A 27,103-nucleotide genomic window follows, 5' to 3' on the forward strand; every position below is an offset into this window, starting at 1 on the left:
TACAAGCAGCTGGGGCTGGAGTAGCGTGGGAGTCCAAGGATTTACCAGTATCGTCTCAGCATACCTCCTGAAACCCTCCAGGTGACCCCAACCTGGTTTCTGCCCCTAACAAATCCCTCAAAATTCCCACAAGCTTCCACGGTTCCTTTGGGTCACGCCTCTGACCCCTGCTCCTCATGGCTGACCCCCGCCACTCCACCCCTAAAGTTCCAGCTTTTATTTTATTGAGGCCTCAGGTCAAAAGCTAGTCCTATCTTAAAGAATTTAATTCATTTAATTCATTTCAGACGTTGTCCATACAAAGTTAGCGTTACTTTAAAAAATTAGGACCATAATATAAATTGGTAAAAAAAAAAAGTCCTGATTGACCTTGGCAACCCCTGGGCACAGGTCCACAGGGTGGCCCTGCCCCTTTCTTGGCAGAAGTGAGACAGAGGGTGGTGAGCTGCTTGGCATTAGTCCAGCCCCAGGAGGCTGAACACGAACTCGAGGGGAAGCGCTGGCTGGGAGGGCCTGGGGGCCCTGGAGTGGGTTGGTGGGTTCAGCTGCTGTTGGGTAACAGCCCAGGCTCTCAGCTTCCCAGTCCAGCTGTGTCTCTCTGCTCCTTCTCTGTCCCAGACCACGGCCAAAGCCTCTCCCTCGAGGTCTGGTCCAGGAGCGTAATGGGGAGGCTCACCAGGCCACTGATGGAAGCCGAGCATGGACTCACAGGACAGAGAGGGGAGGGACAATAGGAAGGGGACCGTGGCCAGGCAGGGCTGGGAACCCGGCGGGAACCCCAGCCTCATCCCCAGGAGGAGCTAGCTCACAGTAATGGGGAGGGCTGGGGACCGTACCAGCAGAGCCGGAGGTAGGAGCTGAGCAGCATCCCAGGACCAGGAGGGGTCCTGACGGCCGGGCAGTGGAGGTCTGTCAGGGCCTGGGCCCCGAGCTGCAGAGATGCACAGGCTCCGAGTGTCCCCCAGCCCAGGCCTGAGGAAGAGGGGGCCTTGGCCCCCCATGAAGGCTGCCTTTAGGAGCGTCTCCCCTCGGACTTGGCCTCTCCTGGGGGAGGGCTCCTGGGAGCAGGGCTGGCCCCATGGGGTCTCTGGGGTGTGGGCAGGGCGCTGTGCAGGCAGACAGCTCGGTCCAGACACAGTCCCTGCATCCTCCGAGCTGGGTGGGAGCAGCCATGCCGGCCCCACTGGGCAGGTGGTCAGTGTAGCACCTGGTCCAACTCATACTTCTCGCAGAAGCGGCTGGTGAAGGGGAAGCAGGTGAGGTACTCGACCCAGGGCCAGTGGATGGGGTAGATGTACAGCCAGATGACCAGCGAGGCAAAGAGGCCGGCGAAGACCACCAGCGACACCAGGATGAGGGCGCGCTTGCGGTACTTGTCGCTCGTGCCGAAGGTGATGTAGGGCAGGAAGGCGAAGGCCAGCAGCAGCCCGCTGAGGAAGCCGAAGATGTGGGCGATGTTGTCGATCCAGGGCAGGAGGCCGCAGATGAAGAGGAACAGCACAATGGCCGACAGGTTCAGGAAAGCCTTCCAGGGCCGCTCCAGCAGCTGCCAGCTCTGGAAGAGCTCCACGAAGAGGCAGGCCAGGAGGCCGAACTGCGACCCTGCAGGGCCCACCTGGGGCAGGTGGGCGGGGCACGGACACGGTCACTTCCAGGCGCCGGGTGGGAGCCCGCGGGGAGCCCTGGGCACAGCCAGGCTGGAGCCCTGGGACCCAGGTCATCCTGTCCGTGAGGCCCTCCCAGGGTGCGGACCCCGAAGCTGAGGGCTGAGGTGCAGCCAGCGCCGCCGGAACCCAGCTGGACTCGTTCCGCCCACCCTACGTGCACAGTGGGCACAGCAAGCAGGACAGCCAGCCTGCTCCGGGCAGCGCACGTGGCGGGGACAGACGCTGAATCAGCCTGGAGCGTGAGGTGGAACTGACCCACAAACCCTGCTTTCTTAGCAAGAACGGCCACACGAGGGCGACTTCATATGACCCAGCCTGTAGCTAAGGGGCGTGCTGGCCGGTGGTGGTTGTGATCACTGGGAGAAATGAAGTGGGGGTTGGGGTGGGGGGTCCAGGAAGGTCTTTCTGGAGGTGACCCTACATGTGACCTGGGGGCATCGCTGCTCCCTCGTGCCCAGGGACAGACTAAGGAACTGGCCAGGAAGCCCCCAGCTTAGCTGTCCATAGACTGTTGAGCCTGACACAGCAGGGGCTGTGCGTCCCTCGGGTAGTGGTGGGGGTGGGGTGGGGAGGGGAAGGAAGTGGCAGGGCTAGCCCCACCCCGCCCAGTCCCCAGAGTGCCCAGAGTCCCCACCTCTGCCCGGTACGGAAGGAAGAGGGCGCTGGCGAGGTTGCCAGTGATGCCGCTGAGAATGAAGATAATGGAGATGCGGTGCCAGCCAGCCAGCTTCTCCAGGTCACGCAGGATGGTCATTTGGAAGATCACAGACACGAGGCAGTGGATGACGCTGGGCGGGGACACACGGGCATCGGCTTCCGCCCGTGGCCACCAGCCAGGCACTTGGGGGGCACCGGGGCCCGGCAGGTTGTGCCCTGGCTCAGGGGCCCTTCCTCCAGGGGTCCAGGTGGTACCACGGGGGCCTGGGGGGTGGGCAGTGAGGGGCCTCTTACCCAGCGTGGAGGAACAGAGACAGCCAGAGCCTATAGAACTGATCGGGGACCTCGGGGTTGAGGAAGGGCAGCAGTCCACACACCTTGTCCAAGCAGTGCACCTGGGCCGAGCGCACGGCAGTCAGTCCCCGGGACCCGGCCGGGTGGGAGGCCCTGGTGTGCGGGGTTGGGACCAGATGCCCGCTGTGGGAGGGCGCGAAGGCTGCTCACCGTGCCCAGGGCCCCGCCTTACCTGGGAGCAGAGTGTGGCCTTCTCGTGGAAATAGCCGTGCATGAACTCACAGTATTCGCGCGTGGTGATCTCACAGCTGGGGACGGAGAGGCAAGGGCGGACGTCAGGGGACTGAGTCCCGATCCCTCGCCCGGTGTCCAGCGCCTGGCTGCAGCAGGCGTCGCTGGCAGGATGGGTGCCCCTCTTCAGGGACCCTCACAGCATGGATGGAGGGGGCGGGGGAACAGCGGCAGAGGAGGAGCACAGGGGCTCGGGCCCGCGGCCCAGGCCGGCTCACCTGCCCTTGGTGCCAATGCAGCAGGGACGGCCCCGGATCTGGCAGTCCATGTGCGGGAAGCCCGAGCGGTTACTCTTGGCCTGCTCCGTGCAGATCTGCTGGGAGGGGCACGGAGTGGAGATGGAGCTGTGTGGCGGGCAGGTGCCTCCCTGCCCTGCCTGGACCGCTCTCCTCTCCGCACACTCACCGGCCACTTGGTGATGTCGTCGGGCCAGATGTGGGCACCACTAGAGGCCGGCTCCTCACAGGTTCTGGAAGTAGACGTTGGAGGGGGCAAAATGTGGGGCCTCGGCACCCCCAGCTTGCCACGCCCCCCGGACCGCACCCCAGCCGGCCACGCCCACCAGCCAGCACCCAGCCGACCACGCCCACCAGCAGCACCCCCACGGGTGGCACCAATGACATGACACTCAGCCTCATCTCAGAGAGCTCAGCCGTGGGTACCTGGGGTCCTGGTTGCACACGGCCCCAGAAGTCCGCTTCTGGCCCAGATCAGACTTGTCCATGGGGGGCCCTGTATCATCCTGCCACTTGACGAAAGTGGCCAGAGTCTCCTGGAGGATGGGGAAGGGCTGGTCATGGCAGGCTGGACAAGGTCATGCCCATCAGAGTGGGCAGGGGTCCCTCTAGGGCAGAGGCTCATTCCCTGCTGTCCAGGTCTCTGGCTCATCTCCCAGACCCCCACCCGTCGCTGACACTCCCAGGACTTAGCTTTCACTTCTCTGGGGCTGGGGAGGTTGATACTCTCCCTGTGCCAGGCTGCCTACATTGGGTGTGAGGCCAGGGAGTGGGGTGTGAGGCCAGGGAAGGGCTGTGAAGCCAGGGAAGGGGGCTGTGAGCCCAGGGAGGGGGTTGTGTGAACCCAGGGAGGGGGGTGGGGTGTGAGCCCAGGGAGGGGCTGTGAAGCCAGGGAGGGGATGTGTGAGCCCAGGGAGGAGGGTGTGAGCCCAGGGAGGGGGGTGTGAGCCCAGGGAAGGGCTGTGAAGCCAGGGAAGGGGGGTGTGAGGCCAGGGAGTGGGGTGTGAGGCCAGGGAGTGGGGTGTGAGGCCAGGGAGTGGGGTGTGAGGCCAGGGAAGGGGGGTGTGAGTCCAGGGAGGGGCTGTGAAGCCAGGGAGGGGATGTGTGAGCCCAGGGAGGGGGGTGTGAGCCCAGGGAGGGCAGTGTGTAGCCAGGGAGCAGGGTGTGAGTCCAGGGAGGGGGCTCGAGCCCAGGGAGGGGGGTTTGGAGCCCAAGGAGTGGGGCGTGAGCCCGGGGAGGCGGGTGTGAAGCCAGGGAGGGGGGTGTGAAGCCAGGGAGGGGGCATGAGCTTGGGGAGGGCAGACAAGGATGGGTGCAGTGTGCTGACACCGCCCCTGCCGGGCCCTCCCCCAGGCTGGGCCAGTGGAGCCAGCGCAGACAAGCGGGGCTGGGCGGGGCTGCAGGGCCCAGGCCCCCACCGAGCAGTCCTTCCTCTGTGTCTGGATGCAGCCTGAACGGTCGTTTTGGACACAGCAGCCCGAGTCCCGCTCCAGGTCTCGCTCCCGCAGCACGAGCTGCTCGATCTGTTGGTCCTTCCGGATGCAAGGTGAGAACTTGGCTCCCAGGTGGATCAAGTCGATCTGGGGAGGGGGCCGCCGGGGAGGGGGTGGTGAGCTCAGGCCCAGACCTGGCCGGGAGCATTCCTCCCGAGGGTGCTCCTGCTGAGGGGGTCTTCCAGGTTAGACACAACCCCCCTCTCTGCCCAGCTGGGGGTGACAGGGGCAGGGGGCTCCCTGTTGAGATGCCTCCGCGCCTGGGCGCCTCACCGAGCTGGGGCCAATCCAAAAGTTCTCCTGCTGGATGTACTTCACGCTCTCATACACACCTTTGTTCCTGAGCACCTGGCGCAGGGGTGGAAGGAGGCGGGGTCAGGGCTTTCTCGGTCCCAGGGAAGGGCTTCCAGGAAGGGGCTGAGAGGCAAAGCAGAGGAGAGCCCAGAGCCCCCTCCTGCCTGGGCCAGGTCTATGTCTCGGAGGGACCAGGTGGCCCAAGACAAGGATGCCTCTTGTGGGGGAGGCTAGGATTCCCAGGATGGAGACCCCCTTCCCGAGCCCCACGCACCAGCTGGGTGGTGATGTGCTGGGCGAAGCCCACGGGCGCGATGCCGTACGTGCCGATCACCAGCAATGTGATGATGACGTGGACAAAGGTTAGCCAGTAGGTGAAGTAGGGCCTGCGGGCAGGGCCTCGGGTCAGCAGAGCTGGACTCACACCCCGACCCTCAGGCCTGTGACACCCAGCTGCTGACAGCTCTTACCTGCTCCCAACCCTCCACTGCTCTGCTCAGACTCGTCCTTCACCACCGCAATTCTTAACACGCACCTCTATGCCTTTCTTTCCCAGCTGAAACCCTCCCCGTGGCTTCTCGCTGCTCTGGGAATCAAGTCTAATGCTGCCCACTCCCACTGGTGGCCAGGCCTTGCTGCGCCTGCCCACCTTCCTGGCCTCCTTCCTCTCCTCTTGCAGTTCTGGGAACGCACCCCTGCAGCCCCGGGGCCTTTGCACATGATGCTTCCTTTGCCTGAGATGCTCTGCCCTTCTCTTTTCACCCAGCTAACTGCTGCTCCTCCTGACCACATGCCTCCCCAGCCTCTGGTTCACTCCCTTCTCTGTCCTCCTTCTCTGGGACACACTCCACACCTGCTATCACTTAATTTTTTGTGATCTGGGGTTCAAAGTCTAGCAGGTTGCTGCTAACTGTACACAGAATGGCCTGTTCCCAGTCCTCTGGCTTCCCCAAGGTCTTGTACACAGTCCCTCTCCACAGGCTCCTCACTCGGGGTCACCGCTTCTAACCACGCCTCTGATCCACCACACTTGCCCTGCTCTGCTGTCCCTGGGCCTGTGTGGCACTCAGTGAATGCTTGTTGTCTGGGACCCAGGGAGAAAGCGGGCCCAGAAGCAAGGAGAGGCAGCAACACCTGACGACTCTTCCCGGGTGACGTGCGCACTCGCAGGGTGACCCCGGGGACTGTCCCTGCTCCCCCGACACATAAGAGGTGCTCATCAAAGGCTCGCTGAACAAGGAGGGATGCTCCAGGAGAGGGCCCAGGGGGATCTGGAAGCCCCCCGGTCCCTCCTGGATGGCTCCCAGCCCCTCTCCCTGGGCCTTCTCCTGGGAGCAGCCCTCCGGGACAGTGAGCACCCCCAGGTCTCGGAGCAGGCGGGCCGGCCGGCGGCTCACCGGTGGCTGTCGAAGCTCTCCAGCTGCCGCTGCACCGTGCTGCTGATGCTTCGGCGGTAAGTGCGGTTCAGCCAGTTGCCCACCACACCCAGGCCGTAGTGCCGCTTCTTCCGGTCGAAGGCAAAGTGCTTCACCTTGGAGGCGATTCGCTTGCCGCGTTTGGTGGGGGGCACCGGGGCTCGGCTGGACTCCTTCCTGGTGAGGACGGTGGTCTCAGCCGGGTACCCTCACCCCCTCCTTGCCACGAGGAGGGGACCAGGAGGGACCTGCAATCTGGGGAACCCCTCCACCCCGCCCCCCACACCCGGGAGGACTGCCTGGAACTCACAGGGGAATCTGGTCGGGAGAGACTGGGGAGGCTGAGTGTGGGATCCCCCGGAAGTAGCTGGCGGAGAGTGGGGGCGACTCAAACACGTCATCGGGCATGGAGCTCATTTCTTCCTGGGGTAGGGGTGGAGTCAGGGACACAGCAAGAGACAGTGTGAGGAGTCACTGTCCCCCGGCCTGCCCCCCCAGCAGCTCAATTCAAGGGCAGGACAACGTTGGACAGGCTCCCGGGGAGAGAGGAAGGGGAGGCACGTGTTTGCGGGCCCTGATGGTGACTCTCCCAGCTGGCACCTGCCCCACCCCAGGCCCTCGCTCTGCCAATGAAAGATGGGGGGCCTGGGAGCTCCGAGAGGCAGCACCCCCATCCCACGGACAGGCCTCTGGACATCTGAGGGCCTCCCGGCAGAGCGCGATGGGAAGTCGGGTCTCTTCCCACAGCTCTTGCCCACCCCAGCCCCCTGACCCGGAGGGCCCACACACCCCGTGCTTGCCTTACTAAAAAACGAGGAGTCGAATGTCTCCGCCCCGTCGACCACGTCCTCCTCCAGGGAGCTGGGGTAGGCAAAGCTGCACTTGACCACCCGGCTCCGCTGTCCTGTGGCCTCTAGCACTGAGCGCCCCTGTGTGGGGCAGAGGCACGGGCGTCAGGCCCAGGGGAGGTGGTCCTGCCCCGACACCAAAGGGGTGTCAAGGCCATCCTCCCAGGGAGGTGGGACCCCGCGCAGAGCAGGAGTGTCTGTGGAGGCCGGGACTGGGCTGCAGCTCCTCCCCAGGCCTGCACACAGTACTCTGTCTGCAGTTGGCTGCCAGCTTCTCCTGGCAACCTCCCGCCTTTGGGCTTGGGTACCTGGCACCCCACCACTCACCCTGCACCCTTACTCCCAAGGTTCGGGCTTCCTGGCACAGCACACGGGGCCCCTGCTGACCTTTCTGATTCCACCTCCCATGATTCCTCTTGTGACCACCCTTCACTAAATCTACCTGCTACTGCCTCTTACCCCCAGGCCTTTGCATATGCCGTTCCCTCTGCTGAGAATGCTGTTCCCTTCCTGGTGAAACTTTCTTTATACCTCTCAAGTGCCCTCTCTGACATCAGCCCCTCTCCTGGGCAAGACGGGGCAGCCCTTCCTCTGGGCGGGCCCCAGCACCTGTCACACCGCATGGTGACATCTTCCCCTCACCCGAGCTGAGTGCTCCTCTAGGGCAGGGACACTGGCTCAATTCTCTTTGCAGTGCCCCTGTGCCCAGCATGTAACAGGGGCTCCACAAACATGGGTCAGGGAGCGGTGACTGTACATTTCACTTCCTATTTCTCCTGTGTATGTGTCGGTGCAGAAACCAGCTGCCCGCACTAGGGAGAAGCGGGGCTAGAAGGATGTGGGTGAGTCTGCCTGCTGGGCTGTAGCCCCCTTCTCCGTCCAGGGATCCCGGAGCAGCCACTGCCCTGGCACAGACGCAGGTGCCTGGAATGGGGGAGAGAGGGAGCAGGCCGGGCAGAGGTATCCTTACCTTAAGCAAGGCTGCAGCAGCTTGAAAGCTCATGTGGGCCACAGAGATCCTCTTGCGGCGGGGCAGGTGGGAATAGCCGGAGCGGACGCTGGTGAAGGAGGTGAGGGAAAGGACCCCGGGGGTCAGCGGTGGGTGCGGGGCGTGGGGCCGGTCCACCTCATCAGGGTGGCGGAATGCCCGTCCTCGGGCCAGGGGGTCCACAATCTGGACGGGAGGGAGGCAGTGAGCAGAGGCCGCCGGGAGCTGGGCCGAGTCCCCTGATGGCCCCATCCCCGGCTGGAGCCCACCTTGGGCATCTTGCAGGGCTTTGGAGACTCAGTGTCCTGGAAGGAGGGCACCTCTTGGCTGGGGAGCTCCAGGTCCCGCTGGCACGAGGCCTTGAGCCGGCCGTAGCGCACGCTGCAGTGGTGAAGGCTCCGGCGCTGCCAGTGCTGCCGCTTCAGTTCCCAGTCTCCACTGACCCCGAACCACTGGGCCGCGCCCCTGCGGGGGCGGACAGGGCACAGGGCGCATGTCACCATGGCGGCGGGAGCAAGACAGGCCACGTGTGTGGGGAGGTGACAGGGTGCGTGTGTGTGCAGTGGGAGGGGACAGGACATGTGTGGGCGCAGTGGGGGGTGGGGGGCAGACTGACTCCCCGACTCAGTGTCCAGGGACTGGATGGGCAGAGGCAGGGGAATAAAGTCCAGGGCCTGAGGGCTGAGCCCGGGGCCGGGGGGAGAGAGGGGGACCCTCCTCTGCAGTGCAGGGTCCACCCCCAGCTCCTTGACCCCCTGCAGCCTCCTTGCCGGGTCTTCCTGCCAGGCACAGAGCCACCCGGGCCTCAGTTTCCCCAGCCTGGAACATGGGCTGCTTGTCCACGCCTCCCAGAAAGGGGCTTGGGGCCCCGGAGTGTCAGAGTCCGTCGGGTGGGGAAGGGGGGTCTGCTGTGTGGGGGAGCATGTAGGCAGGGGCGGAACGTGTGCTCACTTGCGGATGCTCTGGGACAGCGAGGCCTGGCGGCGGAAGCCAGGACGCTTCTCTGGGCTGCCCTCCTGCCATCGCCCTCGTGGCTCCTGGAGGCTGACGCTCTTCAGGAGGGCCGGGTTCCTGCGCCTCTGCCCTCCGGATTCCTGGAGGTGGGAGAGGGAGACGGGCTGTGACTCTGTAGAGCTCCGAGCCTCCCCGGCTGCCTCTACTCTGGCTTCCAATGTGAAAACCAAGACAGGACAAACCTCGACCCCAGCTGACCCCAAGCCGCGTTCTCATTCTGAGGGTCAGATGGGCCCTTTTCTAGTGTGTCTGGGAGCCTGGCACTTACTTCCCCAGGGCTCCCTCTCTAGGTCCTGGCCATGGCTAAGCTGCAGATTGGCCCGGCTTTGTGTGTTTGAAAGCGCCCTTGGCTGCGTGGGTGGCACGAGACCGGCACCCCGGGGCCCCGGACTGCACGGGAGCCCACACTGTGAGCAGCGGGTTCTCAATGGACTCTTTATGGAGCACTGGTTGGGATGCTGGCAACAGTGATTCATCCCCGTTCTCCTGCATGAGCAAAGCGCTGAGAGTCGGGGTGCCCCTTCCCCTGAGTCACAGACAGTCTACCGCCCGCAGAACAGCCAGGGCCGGAGGGCTTCCCTGGTGGTCCAGTGGCTAAGACTCTGTGCTCCCAATGGAGGGGACCCAAGTTCAGGACCCTGGCCAGGAAACTAGATCCTGCAACTAAGACCTGGCATAGCCAAATAAAAATAAATAAAAGAAGGGACTGGGGCCGGAAACAGCTGATTCCCAGGTGGGACTGACAGGAGTTTCCTATTTTCCCTGGCCAGCCACGAGACTGAGTTCCTGAGTTCAGAAGTCACTCCCAGTGACACTGGGGGCCAGGAAGCAGTGGGTGAAGCCTACGGCAGGGGCTCCAACAGGCTCCGGAAGGGCCCCCTTCCAGGAAGTGAAACTGCCCTAGAGATGCCAGGGGACACAGAGGGGGCCCCTCTTACCTGGGGCAGCATGCTGGCCTGCTCGCTGGGGGCCGAGGTCTCGGGCGGAGGGATGGTGATGGACAGGTTGGGCGGCTTCCGGCTCTGTAGGCGGCTGCTGGACACCGAGGAGACCCTCTCTCCGTTCTTGTCATCGGAGGCCATGGTGGGTAAGGGGGCAGGGCAACTGGAAGGGCAACGGAGGGGGCACAGGTGTATCGTCGAGAGGCAGCAGGATGTGGGGGGGCACGGGGACAGTGCAGGGTGTCAGGGTGTGCCATGGCGGGCAGCCCAGATTGAGAACAACCCATGGACAGTTGGTTCAAAACTGACTCCGGATACTAAACCCCGCAGCAGCACACTGATCGGACTGGGTGGGGTATGGTGAGAAGGTCTATTTTCATCCCTTCATTTGCATTCTAGGCCAGCAGGAGCCTGGAAGGTCCCCAACTTGTCACCTCGTTCTGTTTCTGGTCTCTCTGCTTCAGGCGAGGACCACACCCAGAAAGGAATGTGAGGACCAGGGATGCAGAAGGGATGTGATCTTGGCCTGCCCATCAGTCTGGCTAGAGCAGGCCAGGGGCCCGGAAGGCAGATTCCTTGGACAAAGGGCCCTGCCTTCGTCCCTGGGACAGGGCTTGGGGCGTATAGGGAGAAGGCTCCAGGCGGCTCACAAACAAGGGACCCACAGCTGTGCAGGGAGCGGGTGGTTCTCAGAGAAGGAATCCCTGGGCTGCGAGCGAGGAAGGGAAGGTCCAACCTAACTCCTGGGAGCATGAGAAAGCCACGGTGCTAGACCCTGTCCCCCTGGACTGCCAAGTTCCTCTTTCAAAGGTAAGTGAAACTGCCATCTGTCACTTTTTTCTTTTCACAAAGGAAGAATATTACATCTTAGTGATAAAAATGATACACGAGCATTGCAAAAGAAAAAGACTCAGACGACTAAAGGAAAGTGAACTGCTGGCCCGCCTGTCACCCCGTGTTCCGGGAAAGAGCTTGGTGTGCGCATGCTTCTCTGCACCTGGAAAAGGACACGATACTTAACATTTCCTTGTTGTTGTTTAATTGCTAAGTTGTGTCCAACTCTGAGACCCCATGGACTGTAGCCCACCAGGCTCCTCTGTTCATGGGATTTTTCCAGTCAAGAATATTGGCATGGTTTGCCATTTCCTTCTTCAGGGGATCTTCCCGACCCAGGAATAAAAGCTGCGTCTCCTGCGCTGGCAGGCAGATTCTTTATCCCTGAGATGCCAGGGAAGGCCACTTAACACTTCTATCATTTCTCTACAGCATGGACATCCTCCCCTGTCACTGCAGACAGACAGATCTACCTGATCTGTCTTGAAGACTGGGAAGGTTTCTAAGAATGGAATGTACCAAGATTTACTTAGCTCCAGACTGATGGTTGCTTAGAGTTGTGTCCAGTGTGAAGGACACCCTTGCCTACATCACACGTGTTGTGCTATGCTACATCGCTTCAGTCGTGTCCGATTCTTTGCGACCCCATGGACTGTAGCCCACCAGGCTCCTCTGTCCATGGGGATTCTCCAGGTGAGAATACTAGAGTGGGCTGCCACGCCCTCCTCCAGGGGATCTTCCTGACTCAAGGATTGAACCCCTGTCTCCTTATGAATCTGCGTTGGAGGTTCTTTACCACTAGCGCCACCTCCAAGTTTTATAACAGACAAACAGTGGAAGGGGAACGACTGGACTGAAGAATAAGTGCGTCTTGAGTTTCAGTGGAACTTTCCAAATGGCCCAGCCAGGAGGAAGTAGCGATTTACCCACATCTGGGGCTCTTCCATCCTCACAGGTGCCACTGACTCCCACACCCTCTTTGACCCAACAGAACGAGCACCCTCTGACTTGACTAATCTCTCCATTTCACCTCTCACTCTGCCCTGTGACCTCTGTCTTGCTAAAATCCTTTGCTGTTTCCTCTCCCTGCATCCCAGGGCTGCTGGGGCAGGTCTGATTTCTCTTCCCTCACATCCATCTTCTGATCGGGGTGGGGCCACATGAGGCCAAGGTGCTGGATGTCAGGGCAACACAGCAGCCACCTTTGTTTGGAGCCTGCCTGCTTCCCCAACCCTCACCTCTCACCTGAAGGGTCCCAGCAGCCCCCTGACTCCTCCTGATCTGCTGCCCCCTCGAGCCCCCACCCCAGGACCATTTCCACCCAGTGGCAGAGTTCGCCTTTTAAAACACAAATCATACCATGCTCAACACTAGGCTGGGATCTCCAGTTCTCACTTAAAACCAAGTCCAGACTTCTCACTGGGGCCGCTGGTGAGTCTCCTTATCCCTTCATCTCCTCCTCGGTCCCACCCTCACCCCAATCGGGCCACCTGGGATCCCTCACTGCCCTACACCTGCCGCTCTATTAGGAGGTGCTGGGGGGTCATGGTCAAAAGCACAGACAGGAGCTGGGTGGCCTGGGGCTTGACCTGCCTCTGATCACTGGTCACCTAGGTCCTCACCTTATGGGGGGAATAACCCCCTCCCCTAAAGAGACATTCTGGGCATCACGTGACTGCACGCATGACACGCATCAGGCGGCACGTCCACAGACACTCGTTCCAGAATGTTCATAGCTCCACGTTCACCGGAACTCAAAGGTGGAAACAAGCCAAACGCTCGTCAAAATACAAGTGGAAAGGGGGAGAGATAGATTAGGAGCTTGGGATTAACATATACACACTACTATATCTGGGGCTCCCAGTGGCATAGAGGTAAAGAATGAGCCTGCCAATGCAGGAGACGCATGGGACGAGGGTTCGATCCCTGGGTTGGGACGATCCCCTGGAGAAGGGAATGGCAACCCACTCGAGCATTGTTGCCTGAGAAATCCCATGGACAGAGGAGCCTGGCAGGGCTACACAGTCCACGGGGTCACAAAGGGTGGGATATGACTGAGCACACACCCCTTCCTTCCTTCCTCCTCACCACTATACACAAAATAGACAATCAACAAGGACCTACTATATAGATCAGGGAGCTCTGCTCAGTATTCTGCGGTGGGTCTTCCCTGGTGTCACAGTGGATAAGAGTCCATCTGCCAATGCAGGGGACACGGGTTTGAACCCTGGTCCTGGAAGATCCCACATATCGCGGAGCAACTAAGCCTGCGCGTCCTAACTTCTGAGCTTGCACTCTGGAGCCCCTGAGTCACAACCTGGAGCCCGTGTGCCTGAGCCTGTGCTCCACAATGAGAGGAGCCACCGCAAAGAGACGCCCGCACGCCACAACGGGGAAGAGCCACTTCTCTCCACTAGAGGAAGCCTGTGAACAGCCACGAAGACCCAGTGCAATTAAAAAAAAAATTCTGCAGTTTGGGAAAAGAGTCTGAAAAAGGTAGATATATGTACATGTGTAACTGAATCACTCTGCCATACACCTGTGACTAACACAACATGATACATCAACTACACCCCAATACAAAATAAAAGTTAAAAAAAGGGCACTATGATCTATGGGAAAAAACAAACATTCAAATGAGTAAACAAAATGCGCTAAATCCACACAAGGGGCTATTACTCAGCCATGAAGGGGAATGACTCGCTGAGACAGGCTAAACACAGGTGAACCTGGAGCACCTCATGCTAAATGAAAGCCAGACACAAATAGACCGCGTACCCCAGGGGTCCAAATGCAGTCCCGAAGAGGCACATCTACAGAGACAGAAGCATGAGTCATGGCTCAGGGCTGGGGGTGACAGCTAAAGGACGGCGGTTTCCCTCTGAGATGATGAAAATGTCCTAAAGTAGATGAGTTTTACATGAATTGTATAGATTAAATGTGAACTGTATCTCAATAAAGACGGTTAAGAAAAAAAAAGTTACAAGTACGTGCTCCATAAACGCTGGGCCTCTGGTTGGGACCCTGCTGGCTCTCCCCAGATCAGATTAGCACCTGTGCACGCAGGTGGCTCCTTCTCATCATTCTGGTCCCAGCTTGAGCGCCACCTCCTCCAAGGAGCCCTCCCGGACTGCCCGAGGCAGCACCCCTCCTACCCCACGTGTCTCTCCGTCGCTTCACCCTGCTCGTCTCCCTCTTTCTGCCTTATTCACAGCTGCATCTCTACTGTCAGCAGAGTGCTGGCCCATGGGTAGCATCAGTACATATTTGCTGCAAGTCAGGTAAGCAAGCAAGGAAAGCAGCTGGTACCCGGGGTCCACGCCACTCGGCTACCCAGTTACCTACCTTCAGGCTGTGGGCTGAGCTTGCAGTTCCCTGAGTCTTGTTGCTGAGGACTTTAGAGCATGTTCTAGTCCTTTCCTCACTCTGCAGAGATGCTCTGGGGTCAAGTCTCAGCTCTGTGGAGAGGTGGCTGGAGGCAGAGACAGATGGAAAGACAGACAGATGACTCCGGGTCAGGCAGGGCTGCTTCCTTGGTGCTCACAGCCTATAAGGAAGGGGAGGCAGGTTCAAGGGGGTATGTCAGGACCAATGCATCTTTCCATCTTCTTGACCTCAGTCTCCTCATCTATAAAATGGGGATAATTCCACCAGCTTCAAAGGTGGGAGATTAAGAAATAACCCCTCTCCTTCTCCCCTTGTGGTGATGAGCTAGGTTCTTTAGACCGCCCAGACGCCAGGGGCCTCTGGGCGTGTATCTAACAAAACCACATAAAGACCTGGGCTCTGGGCTGGGAACCATAATCAATACGCTCCCTACTTTCTTTTCTTGTTTCTAGAGAACTTCATTAGAAACACTAAACTTTTAAAAATGCAGGCATTATTGGCTATCTTCTGATCAAGATTTCTTTTCAATTAGACAAAGGCAGATATTCAAGGCAGTGTTTAAAGGATTCAGGCGTGTTTTGCTGTCGTTTTGGCTCTTTAACAATTAGTTTAGGTGAAATCTATGCCTGCAATGCAGGAGACCCGGGTTCAGTCCCTAGGTTGGGAAGATCTCATGGAAAGGGAATGGCTACCCATTCCAGTTTTTTTTGTCTGCAGAATTCCATGGACAGAGGAGCCTGGTGGGCTACAGTCTGTGGGGTCGCAGAGAGATACAACTGACTAACACACACACACACACACACCATAAAAGGATTAAAAAGTGAACAACTCGTGGGACTTCCCTGGTGGTCCAGGGGTTAAGACTGTGCTTCTGCTGCAGGGGGTGAGAGTTTGATCCCTACTTGGGGAACTAAGATCCCACATGCTGTGTGCTGCGGCCAAAAGAAAAAAAAAAGTGAACATCTTGAGGGCATGGCTTTGTTTCTGAGAAGTCCTGCACAGGGGACATGCTGGTATAGCAGAGGAGGGGCCCCTTGATGGAGCCCCTGAGGCCGCTGGGGGCAGGACGGGTCAGGGCCCCAGGTGGGCCAGGCCTTGCCTGACCCTTTACATGCATTATCCTACTCTGTCCTCAAAACTTGCTTTGAGGTAGATATTATCAACTACCTTTTTGTGGATAAGAATGGAGGCTCAAAAGGGGTTGAGTAACTTGCCCAAGCTCACACAGCCAGGATGGGGAGCAGCTGGGACTTAGGCTGCTCTGGCTACAGGGCCTGAAGCCTCTTTGGGAACAGGCGCCCCTTCTCCCTAAATCAGGAATACACTTGCCGCCAGAGAGCCTCCTATCAGGGAGACAGAGCAGAGTCTAGCCTGGAGAGAAACTTGGTCGAACATCTCAGCGTTTTGCAAACTGTGCTTCTCAGCGGTCTGGGGTCACCAGAAGTATCCAAGGGGCCACCATGGGGTAAACTGGAGGCTGGGGGAGGGCCCGGGACCCCCGATTCCACAGGGTAGCACTCCTCTGGCTTTGAGCAGGCCGCTCACCTCCAGTCCTACAACTGCAGATGAGAGCTCTGGGTAGAGAGGGGGTGCCAGAGAGCTATCTGAGGCCCAGCTGGTGGCCCGGAACATTTCCTGCTTAAGGCTTGGCCAAGACTTGGGCATCCTTCCTTCTTTCGCACACGTGGGGAGTTCTGACCTGCACCCCAGGGCAGATGGGCTGTCGGCAGGCGCCTCAGACGCCACTTGGCACCACTCAGGGGACCGCTCCAAGTCAACAGCCTCGCCTGGGGCCCCAGCACGGAAACTTTTCCCGCTGGGCCCCCCCTGGGACCAGGTCGCAGTGAGAGGGCACCAGGCGGGCACCGCCCTGGGAAACTGGCACCAAGGATGAGTGGAGGCATTGGGGGAAGGCTGGGGGCGAGTCTGGGGCTGCCACACCTGAGCTCAGTAAGGTCACCAAACAGTTGGATCCCTGGGTGACTCGGAGCTCCTGATGAGAAGAAGGGCAGACTCAATCCAAGGCTGGGGGAGGGGGGACTGGACCCACCCCGGGGAAATCTTAGCAGTCCCGAAGAGAAGTGGCCAGTCCCGGAGAGCAGAGGCAGGGCAGGGGCGCCTTTTCATGCAGAGCCATTTAACCATCCTCATAGCGTGGTGCCCAGAGCCTTGGCCTGTAAGCAGCGTGACCTCCACGGCCTCAGTTTCCTTCTCTGCTACGCAAGGGGGTTGGACAAAATGATGCCCCGCCGTGACATCCTCGAGCCCACATATTGGGCATAAAAACACCACTTTGCCCGTCACTCTCCCCCCGTAGTGGGTATGCCCCCAGCTGATGCAGACACGGGGGGTGGGGGCACCAGAAGCCCAGCCCCTGCCTCTGGACTCTGGGAGGGAGGAGCTGGGGGTGGCAGGTGCCTGGGGTAGATTCAGGGGTTGTGGACAGACTCTGGGTGCCCACCATAACCCAGTCTAGGGCGGGGAGGAGCCCAGATGGCAGAAAAAGTGCTGGAGCGCTGGGAGCGCCTGCCCCGCCCAACGTTTATCTCCCGCGCCCCAGAACTGCTTGCTCATTGCAGAGGAAATTGTGGCGTCCTGGGACTAGGCTTCCTCCTGACCAGTCACATCCGCTGCTCTGAGATCCCCCGCCAGGCCTGCTGCAGCATCCAGCCCAGGGTCGGGGGTGGGGGGGTTTGAGGGCAGGACCCACCTGGCTAGACCACTGCCACCTGCCCATAAAATTCGGACTTTGTTGGGGGCCTGTCCCAGAAAAAGGCCTTCAGTCCCAGGGTACCCAGGAGACCCCAAAGGGGCCTGGGGAGAGGAAGGGGTTCCACCCTGGACTAGGGGGGTACATACCCAGAGCAAGTGCAGTACAAAGTTCAAGTCACCCCAAGGTACACCCAGAGTCTAAAACCCCACTGCCTCCACGCCCAGAGGCATAGCCTAGGATCAGACACACATGGCAGAAACGCAGACTCAGACACTGCACGCTGGTTTCGCCAGGGAATCCGGTTTCCCCACAGGGCGGGGCCGGGCACCGCCAGCTGAGCCCTGTCCTGGCAGCCACAGCCAGGGCAAGCCAGGCCTCCCCGCAGTGGGTCCCCCGCCGGAGCCCTACCAGGGCAGCTGCCCCATCCCCAGGCTGCATGGGCCCACTGTCCCCGCCCCACCTGCCCCCAGGTGTGGTTCCATCCCTGGGAATCTGACTCTGGTGTCCTGTTTCTCTCTCCACCTGCCCACCCCCTGACACACCAGCAGTTTCTGAAGCCACCCCGGGTCTTGCTCACGCTGGATGGATTTTCCACACCCCCTGGGGCTCTGAGGACCTCCTGAGCCAGAAGCAGGCAGGGCAACTTGACACAGGACTCAGCCTGCGTGTGGCCAGACGTGGGGACACAGGAGAGGGAGGGGTCCCTGGGAGGAGGGATGAGCAGCCCCTCCTGAGAGGGGCTTTCTGAACCATAAGGTCAGGAAGGTTAGGGGATCCCCCAAAACGAGGGCCTCAGGCCCCCCGAACAGAGGAAGAAGAAACCACCATCTGGCCCAGAGGTTCCCCCCAGCTGGCGGCAGGCGGGCAGTCTTGAGGGAAGGGAGGTGGCCAGGCAGCTGGGTCCTGCCTGTCCCCCCGCTGAATCACAGGATGTCGGGGTGAGGGAGGAGGGCAAGGAAGTGGCCTCTCCCCCCACTTGCTTCCCTGTCACAGAAACCGAAACCTGCTTTTTTCCTCCCCACAGCTGTTCTGGGAACCGCTGTGAAAAAAGCAGCAAGGAGGAAGCAGGCCCTTGGGCAGTGTGCAATCCCCCAGTGAAAGCCCTGGCTCTGTTGAGCTGGGGTGGGGGCCGGGGGGAAGTGGGGGGCTGCTCTGGCTGCTGCAAGGCCCGGCAAGGGGCAGCTTATGTAACAGGTGCCACCTGGCCGGGCTCCCTACCCGCGGCCCCACGCTGGCCCGAGCAGCCAGTGACTCACCCTGAATGCCTCCCTGCCCTGGCAAGAGTGAGTGCGGATAGGAGAGCCTGGCAGGAAAGAGCCAAGAAGGCCAGCTGAGGGTCGGACAGGATCAGGAAGACCAAAAATGGACAGATGAAAAGGGAGGGAGGCAAGTCTCCCAGGTGGGGGCCGCAAATCCCACCATTAGAGTTAGAGGAAGGACAGTGGGGAGGGGATGCCCATCTGTCTCCAGAGGCCAGCGGGAGCCCTCCCCGGGACCCCCTGCCTCCTGGTAAGCACCCACTTCCCCAGGGGAGCCAGCCGGCAGACTTATTTCACAGGCCGCCCTTCAGCCCAGCTCCCCCCAACAGAGAGGAAAAATGAAACCACTTGTGGGTTGGCGCCCCAACCACAGGGAGAGGCCCCACTCACAGAGGGCCCTGGCCCAGGGAGGCCCGGATTGATCCTGCTTTCTGCTCAAGCTCGAGAAGATACAGAATCTGAGCACAGGGTCAAGGACCTGGTAACCTTCCCCATCCGAAACCAGGCTTGGGCTCCCTGGCTGGGGTGGCTTGGGAGTCACGGCCGACCACAGACCCGGGACGTGGGCGCCGGGCTCCAGGCCGCTGCCAAGAGCATGCAGGGGCGAGGAGGACAGGTTGCCGTGTTCCCAGCCCCCACCCCGTACTACCCAGAGGTTTGCTCAGGACCACACACCAGTGGGGGGCGGGGCTGGCTGGCAGAGATGTGAATGCCCCATCCCTGTGGGGATCCCAATTCCAAAACCCAGCTGGAACTGCCCAAGCCACACAGCCCCCCATCCTAAGGTGTGGGCCGCTGTTGGTAACATACGGGGACAGGCATTATTGGGAGGGAAATGCCACCAGATGGCCCAACCGACCACGATGCTGTGCCCTGTCCACCACAGTGCCCTCTCCAAGGCCCCACTGGCCTCCAGGAGCTGCTGATGGAAGCAGACCAGGGACACAGCTGGGCAGAGACCTTCCAGACCTCAGGAAAGTAGTAGCCTCTAGCAGCTGGGGGCCGAAGGCTGCTCAAGGACAACAGCGGGAAGGGATGGAGTAGCTGGGTCCTGAGATGCTCTGCCCGGCAGCCTGGCCTCCTCTGGGAAGGTGGTCTATTCCCTCCTGGTTCTACTGCTCCTGGAGCATAGCCAGAAGGCTCTGGTCCATCCAGGCTGGATACCAGGGCACAGGAGGGAGCCTGAGGGGGTGGGGGTACCTGCACCACCAGGCACCACACTCACCCAGACCTGTCGTGAACCAGGCTTTGCTCCAGACACTCCTGAGGAGTGTGCCTCTCTCGGAATCTTCAGGCACTGGGAGCTGGGTTTCCACTGGTCCTCGGAACCGGTAGGACCTAGCACACGCTCAGTGGTGGGAGGGGATGGGTGCAACACGGGTCGGGGAGGAGGAGAGGCCCACATCCCTCCCACCAGGGGCTCCAGACCCCGAGGCGTTTGCAGACACAACCAACCCCGGCACACAGAACAGGCCTCTGTGGTGTGCTCGCGAGGGCGGAGGCCACCCAGTTTCCATCCCCGCCTTGTGGCCTGGCTCCAGACAATGAGAACACTGTCCTACTCGGGGAGACGGGGTCAGAGGCCCGGCCCTGAGCGCTGTGTGATATTAAGCAAGCCACTTGGCGTCTCTGAGCTTCGGTGTGTTATGGGGTCGCCCTGGGAGGCTGGGGAGCCGAGGGACAAAGCCTGATATTCCACAGAGAGGTTAAACGCTTCGCCCGCTGTCACTCAGCCACTGTCAGGCCCTGGGCTGCCCGGGGTCGCTCACCTCAACACGCTCAGGACAGGGTGCAGGGTGCCCCACACTCCTGGAGGCTGGGGTCGGCCGTTAGCACAGAGTGAAGATGCCAGGCAGACACTTTTCAGCTTGTAAACAGTCATTAAGGAGCTAATAAACCAGACTTCCCAGAATCCTGCCCTGGGGCTTGCTCCGTCCCTGGAAGAAGCTGGCCCCAGTCCCGATGCCTGCTGCGAGGGCTCTGGGACACGTAGACGTGGGCCAGCCAGGCCCCTCAGACCAGAGGGGCTCTCCACACGCATTACCAGCTCTATCTCTCCACCTTGCTTTGGAGCCACTGAGGTCCTCTCATCGAGAAATGGGAGCTGAGGGGGCTCACACTCTAGCTTGGCCACCTATCCACTGGAAGAATGAGCAAGTTATGACTTCTGAGCCTCAGTGTTCTCTGCTGTGAAATGGGGTGATGCAGCAGAGATGACATGAGATCGTGAATGCCCAGTGCCTGGGAAAATTGGTGGAGGGTAATGTGTAGCTTCTTTTATTCCTGGCTGGCCTCCGCCACCATGGCTGACGTGGTTTCTACATCTGAGCCAAGTGCCCCGGAGGCAGCAGATCTTTGACAGGTGGGGAAACTGAGGCTCGGAGAGGTAAAGGCAACTGTCCGAGGTCACACGGTTAGGCCGTGGGGCTGTGGCCTCCTGCTATCTGGGAACTGGTGAGGCGAAATGGCAGAAGAGCGGGCAGGGGCTGGTGACTCAGGAGCTGGGGCAAGTTTGGGGTGCACAGGCCTTTGACTCATGAGCCCCTCCCATCCCCCCACCAAGTAGAAATGACATCATCTAACGCTTGGTGGCACTTCCCAGCTTATCTAGGGCTTTCACAACCATTCTCTCATCCTTGTCCTTATCTCATGATTGTCACTGGCTGATAAAGCCATCAGCTAATGAGCCAGGACTCGGGCCAGACTGCAGTTCCAAGGCTGGCTTCTACCCAGTCCTGCGTAGGTACCCCTTCTCTTCCAGGCCTTCTGGGGTCTGCACCAGGGGGCAGGACCTTGGGAGAGCCACCAGGAGAGGGCACGACCACCCGAGGATCCTCGTGGCACAAGCTCTGGGGCCACATGTGGGAGGCAGAGAAAGCCAAGCTGGCCCGGCTCCCAGCTCCAGGCAGCCCGGCCAGCGGGGAGCAGGGCTGAGGGTCACGGCCTCCACAACCCCCCCCCACCCCACCCAGCAACATGACGCACACGCTGGAGGGTGGGGGCCAGCAGTTCACAGCCTGGTCCTCCCTTCCCTCCTCCAAAACCCATCCTCCATTCCCATGGCCTCCATGATGCTGAGGTCCCCCACCCTGGACCCGGCCACTTCTAGAGGATGACACAGCCACGATGCCATTCCACAGCCTGTTCTCAGCTTGTCCCCCCAACAGGCCATGGTAAGACCTCTGGCCTCACCACGAGTCCATCCCAAGGGCACACAGACATGTCCCTGTTACTGCGATGTTTCTGTTACTCCCTCACCACGCTCCTCGTGCAGCCAGACACCTGCCCAAGCTTCACATGAACCACCACTGGAATCCTCCCAGGCAGACCACTGTGACCCCGCTGGGGAAGCTGAGGCACAGAATATTTAAGTGACCCTCTGCCCCATCCTATTGACCACACTTTCATAGCCCAGGCACCTGCCAGAATCTGGGCCTTGCTTTTGGCTCCCCCAGCTGGGAATCAGCCCCTCCCACCACCACCCCCACCCTCCTGGCCAGCATCCCTGATGGGCCCACCTTGTCTGCGTTGCCCACTTAGTGCCAGCCACTTTCCTAGATGGCCAGATGGCATCACCGGCTCAGTGGACATGAGTTTGAAAAAGCTCCGGGAGATGGTGAAGGACAGGGAAGCCTGGCGTGCTGCAGTCCATGGCGTCGCAAAGAGTCGGACACAACTGAGCGACTGAACAACTTTCCTGGAAGGTTCAGAATGTGCCTTCCCAAGGCTCTGAAACCGCAAGCCTTGCATCTGGGTCCCTAGATAAACTTACTGAATGAGAGAACGCGGACACGGTGGCTGTCTGTACTGCTCTGATGCGGAGAAGAAAATGCTTTCTTTATGCTGGTCCCGAGAGCAGCCCTTGCTTTGCAGGCCCCCCACCGCGGTCACCACTCCTTCCCCAGGCTGGCCCAGCTGGACGGGAAACCGGGAGCAGAGGCGTGAGCTCACTCTGGAAATCCCCAAGGGTGGCCAGGGCATCACTAAGGTCTGTCCCAAAGTGGGCGTCACGGAGACCCAAGAGGACCTGCAGTCTGGAGTGTACATCCCCTTTGATGCTACACGAGGGGGCAGGCAGGTGGCGGGGCCGCCCTAATCCCGCCACCCCTCATCCCAACCCACAGGGAAGTGCCAGATGGCTCATTCAAGTCACAGGCACAAACACACCATCCCTTGACTTCTTGCTCTCATCTGAGGCCTCACCTGGGGAAGAGTTTACACAGCAAGTCACACACCCTGCAGAGAAGTCTGGCCACCACCACTGAACCGGAGCTGGGCTTGGACCCCAGCGGCCCCCAGTGCTTTTATGGCGTGACTCATTCCTCCTCTTAGAGGACCAGGAGTCCCCACCTTGGGCAGTGAGCGTGTGCCGGTGTGTGTGTGTGTCCATGTGTGTCACACCAGGTACTCAGAAATGAGTAAGTGAGGTAGAAGTCACCTGGTACTCTGTTGCCAGCTGGTGGCACAGGGTTTTAGGGCTGGACCTGGGAAGGGGTGGCCCAGGTTCAACGTTAGGCCCTGCTGATTACTTCCTGAACAGCTTTGTGCAAGTCTGACTGCTGCTTTATGCCTTCAGAGGCACACAGAAGATGGGAGGTCGCTATTACAGGTTGCTTTGTTTTTGTTTTAGCTGAAAAGGTGAAAGCCTCACTCCAGCCTTTTAAAGTTAAAAGATTAAAGAGAAGCCCCCCCAAAGCAAAAGTCAAACCAGAAACTGCCACTTGCCCTCTGACCCCACCAGGGTTCCCAGGTCAGGAGGCCAGGGACCACAAGTAAACAGGATGGAGGGTGGGCGTGGGAATGGAGACTGTCAAGAAGTGGGCAGGGAGGGCAGTGAGGGGACCTGGGCTCCTGGGCGTGGACGGCTGCTTCATCCCATCCTGCCCTTTCTATGACAGCCCCCGCTGCAATTCCCTGCACAGCGGGGAGCCCAACGCAAATAATTAATTCAGAGTTGTCCCTACCGGGGAACCCCCTGGCCTGTGGCTCTGATGACCCCCATCTCTCACTGGGGCTCTGCTAACACCATGAGCAGGGGGGGCCTCGTTGTCTAGCATCAGGGCCCACCCTGGGTCTCTCATCTCACCCAGAGTTCCCACAGCCACCGTGGAACGTTTTACTGCCGGCAGGAAGCAGACTGTGAAGCGGCAAGGAATGTGTCCTGTTATTCCTCGGGTGTTATTTTCCTGGTATAAGTGACTGAGGAGTTAGAAGTAGGTTCAGAAGGGAAAATGACAGCCGGTCACATGGTGTCAGGCATCCAGGCCCGCCCAGCAATCAAGGGTTGGGCAGTTTCTGAGCACAGAGTTGCCCCCTTCCCACCCTCCACACTGTGCTGATGTCTGACCCCCAGGGCTGCCCTGGCTCACCCGGCGTGGGAGGTGCCCTGGGGGTGCAGCACTCCAGGACCCAGCTGTGAGAGAGCCCCTGTTTCCAGCCCCTCCCCCATGGCACCGAGAACTGCTTAATGCAGGGCCCGGGGTTTAAGTAGGGAAGAGGCTGGTGGCACCAAGGGCGGCCTGCTGTTAGGACAGGACTGCCCTCACGCCTTCTTACTGCTTATCTCATTTGGGTTTATTTCTCCTCTAACCTGGTGAAACTGAGGCAGGGAGGAGCAGTCAGTGAGAAGTAATCTGATGGACCCGGTACCACGCCAAGCTCAGCACAGCACTCCTGACACTTCCCGCTGGATAACTCTTCATGGTAGGGGGCTGTCCTGCACACCTCAGGATGTTTAGCATCATCCCCAACCTCTACACGCTAGATGCTGGGAGCCACAACACTCACCCTCCCCCCCCCACCCCCAGGTGTGACAACCAAAACGTCTCCAGGCACTGCTGAACGTTCCCTGGCAGGCAAATCACTCCCCCAGGCCCGTTTGAGGGTCACTGCTCTGAAAGAAGCTTCACTTTCCACTCTGCTCTGCCTCACCTACCGTGAGTGACAGTAACAACACAGACCCTGGGCCCATCACATTTCAGCAAATACCACCCACACAGGGTCCTAAGGCTAGCCATTGGGAAAGAGCAGCCAGTCCACGTGGGGGGTCAGTCCGCAAGCCCTCCCCTCCTCAGACACTCCCTTCTCAGCTCCAACTCCAGACCTTCTCCCTTGGCCTTTCACCCCGGGCTCCTAGGGACATACTCCTCTCTAACCCAACGCAGTACCCTGGGGAACGGAGAAGGTTGGGGGGGGGCACCTTCCCAAGCCCCTCTGTCCAGAAGTCAGGACTCCTGGGTCCAACTTCTGAGCTCCGGTCTGGCCTGGCTGCGGCACCTGTTTCCACCCCGGGGAGGCCGAACAAACTCCGCCCCGGCCGCTGCAGCTCACCCAGGAGAAAGTGGAGGGGCGGGGAAGGTCTGAATTCCGGGCGCTTCTGGGGCAAGGCGGGACTGCGCGGTCCTGCCCTGGGGCTTTCCCCGCTCTTCCTCCTGGGACTTTAAACTGCGGCCCAGTCATCCTGTCCCCGCCTCTGGTGACTCGTGGCCCAGGGACCCGGGAGGTGTCTTATCCGAGCTGAGCCTAGGGGCCGGCAGACCCGGTCCAGGGGCCCCGTCCCAGTCCAGCCCCGGCCTCCGGTATCGGCCCACGTGGAGCCAGCGCCGGAACCTTCGTCGGTCACGCACCGCCTCCCCGGGCGCGACCCCGCGGCCCCTCTGGCGCCCGGCGCCCAGCTGCCGCGAACCGGCCCTCCCGGTGCCCCGCGCTCACCTCCCGGCGGCCCCAAGTCCCCGGGACTCAGCTCCAAGCTGCGCCGGCCGGCCGCTGGGTAGTGGCTCCCGGGGGCGGGGCCCCAGCGCTCCGCCTCTTCCCTACCTGCGCGCGGTCGGCGGAGGCGGGGCCGGGGGCGGGGCCGGACGCCTGGGCGGGGCCGGGTCCTGGAGGCGGGCCCGAGCTCTGGGGGCGGGGCCTCTCTCGGTCCCCTAGGCCAGCATCCTCTGTAGCTCCAGGGTCGCGCTGTCCCCGCCCGGGCAAACCCTATTTTCCGCCGGAGCTACTCTCATCCAGGCGCCGTCCTCTCCTCCCCCGATAAAACGTATAATCTAGGTCTGAAGTGCCATCATCCCGTCAACTTCCAAGAAAAGCCTCTCCAATAACAGCCCCCTCCCAGAGCCTTCATCCCTGGATCAAACGAGCCTGTTCCCTCGGGCCTTTTAGCCCTCAGGCGTTCCTTCAAACTCATTTGGAGAGTCTCGCTTGCAAGTCCTGCTGCGGTTGCCGCCTCCGGGACGCCTCCTCTGATTTCCATCGCTGCTCTAGACTCTAGTCCACCGCGAACGCGCCCTCCCCCGCATCCTGCTGCAGCGAAGGCTCCCTGCCTGGCTGAGACCCGCTCTTACTCAACTTCCCCCGCCCACTCGCCCCCGGCACTGCGTCCAGGCCTGGCGCCGAGGACAGAAGGGGACCTGGGGTTTGCTACTGGGAGAAGCCCTCACTGAGTGCCTGAGTGGCGGCGCGGTCTCTGGTAAAGTTCCAGGAATCTCCTTTAGGGGAGACCCAGTTGAAAAAAACACACAAACCCGTGTGGCCTCTGGCCCAGTGACACGGAACCTTCCTAATGGGGCAGGACCTTGGTTCTCACAGGGGCCTGCGTCCGAGGAAAGCACTCAAGATCTGGAGATTGGACTGCGGGGTCAGCCTTCTGGCCGCAGAGCCTGTCTGAGCCTGTTCTCAACATAGCAGCCACCCTATCCCACCTTCTTACCCATGAAACCACTGGTGGCGGCATCTCTACCGCCACAGGAGTCTCAGATCCTTCAGCCTCCCTGGGCCTGCGGCTGCCTTCTCTTTAAAATGGGGTAAGGGACTCCCTGGTAGTCCAGTGGCTGACTCTGTGCTGTCAAGGCTTGGGGCCCAGGTTCAATCCCTGGTCAGGGAACTAGATCCCACAAGCCACAGCTAAGACCTGGTGCAACCAAATAATTGAATTAAATAAATAATTCATTTTAAAAATAAATAAATAAATAAAATGGGAGTAAAAGGAATTTCCCAGCAGTCCAGTGGTTAGGACTCTGTGCTTCCACGGCTAGGAGCCTAAGTTCGATCCCTGGTCAGGGAGCTAAGATCTTGCATAAATAAACAAATAAAAATGGAGATAAAAATAGGCCCTGATAAAAAATAGGACCGATGCTGAAGCTGAAGCTCCAATACTTTGGGGACTTGATGCAAAGAACTGACTCACTGGAAAAGACCCTGATGCTGGGGAAGATTGAAGACAGGAGAAGGGGAGGACAGAGGATGAGATGGTTGGATGGCATCGCCAACGCAATGGACATGAGTTTGAGCAAGCTCTGGGAGCTGGTGATGGACAGAGAACCCTGGCGTGCTGCAGTCCGTGGGGTCACAAAGAGTCAGACACAACTGAGTGGCTGAACTGAACTGAAAAATAGGCCCTGTCTCTTATAAGAAGCCCCTTGAAGGGCAGGAGGCACGTGCTCATAATTGTGAGCAGCTGCTATTGTTAACCGCTACTGCTGTTACTGTTGTCATAGGAGGACCTCAATGTCTCCTCAACTTTGAGCCAGTCTCTCTACTTGCTCTCAGCCCAGAGGAGCTCAGCTTTGATTCCTAGCCTCCCTCCTCTGCTGCAGCCTCGCCCCTGGCCCTTTAGCTCGACAGGGGTGGGGGCAGGCAGAGTCCCCTCCACCCCAGGTGCCCACTTCTGCAGGACGTCTCAAGCATGTGCCCTGCAGCCGGGCCCAAACCCCTGCACCTTCCTTTCCCAGAGGCATCTATCCTCAGAACCCAGCTAACTGGTCCCCCGAGTGTGTG

The 27,103-nt window shown here is 60.1% G+C and overlaps 1 protein-coding gene across 3 annotated transcripts; it reads right to left on the bottom strand.

The window, feature by feature from the left end:
- Window positions 1-248: 248 nt before the first annotated feature.
- On the bottom strand, window positions 249-25,164 carry RHBDF2 (rhomboid 5 homolog 2). 3 transcript variants are annotated; one of them, XM_070389122.1, is made up of 19 exons: window positions 25,043-25,164; window positions 14,318-14,519; window positions 10,136-10,301; window positions 9,135-9,277; window positions 8,453-8,648; window positions 8,166-8,369; window positions 7,148-7,276; window positions 6,658-6,770; window positions 6,330-6,524; window positions 5,207-5,318; window positions 4,912-4,986; window positions 4,564-4,725; window positions 3,572-3,681; window positions 3,315-3,378; window positions 3,128-3,222; window positions 2,851-2,926; window positions 2,619-2,719; window positions 2,302-2,455; window positions 249-1,615 (listed from the first exon to the last, which is right to left on the bottom strand). In XM_070389122.1, exons 3-19 carry the CDS (start codon window positions 10,277-10,279, stop codon window positions 1,196-1,198), a joined length of 2,493 nt encoding a protein of 830 aa, XP_070245223.1. In that variant the 5' UTR covers window positions 10,280-10,301; window positions 14,318-14,519; window positions 25,043-25,164; the 3' UTR covers window positions 249-1,195. The 3 variants fall into 3 exon arrangements, with proteins under 3 accessions (XP_070245223.1, XP_070245221.1, XP_070245222.1); XM_070389120.1 differs by having other exon boundaries at window positions 3,128-3,225; XM_070389121.1 differs by having other exon boundaries at window positions 3,128-3,225; window positions 14,318-14,444; window positions 25,043-25,120.
- Window positions 25,165-27,103: the final 1,939 nt, after the last annotated feature.

The sequence above is a fragment of the Bos mutus genome, chromosome 19 (genome assembly GCF_027580195.1).
Source record: "Bos mutus isolate GX-2022 chromosome 19, NWIPB_WYAK_1.1, whole genome shotgun sequence".
NCBI lineage: Eukaryota > Metazoa > Chordata > Mammalia > Artiodactyla > Bovidae > Bos > Bos mutus.

What these genes read in the sequence shown, in the direction of transcription:
- RHBDF2 (XM_070389120.1), bottom strand. Translation starts at nt 10,279, where the DNA reads ATGGCCTCCGATGACAAGAACGGAGAGAGGGTCTCCTCGGTGTCCAGC. An exon ending in TCTCCCGACCAGATTCCCCT is followed by an intron (nt 6,525 to 6,657) that starts GTGAGTTCCAGG and finishes CGTCCTCACCAG; the next exon opens with GAAGGAGTCCAGCCGAGCCC. An exon ending in AGGCCACACTCTGCTCCCAG is followed by an intron (nt 2,720 to 2,850) that starts GTAAGGCGGGGC and finishes CGCTCGGCCCAG; the next exon opens with GTGCACTGCTTGGACAAGGT.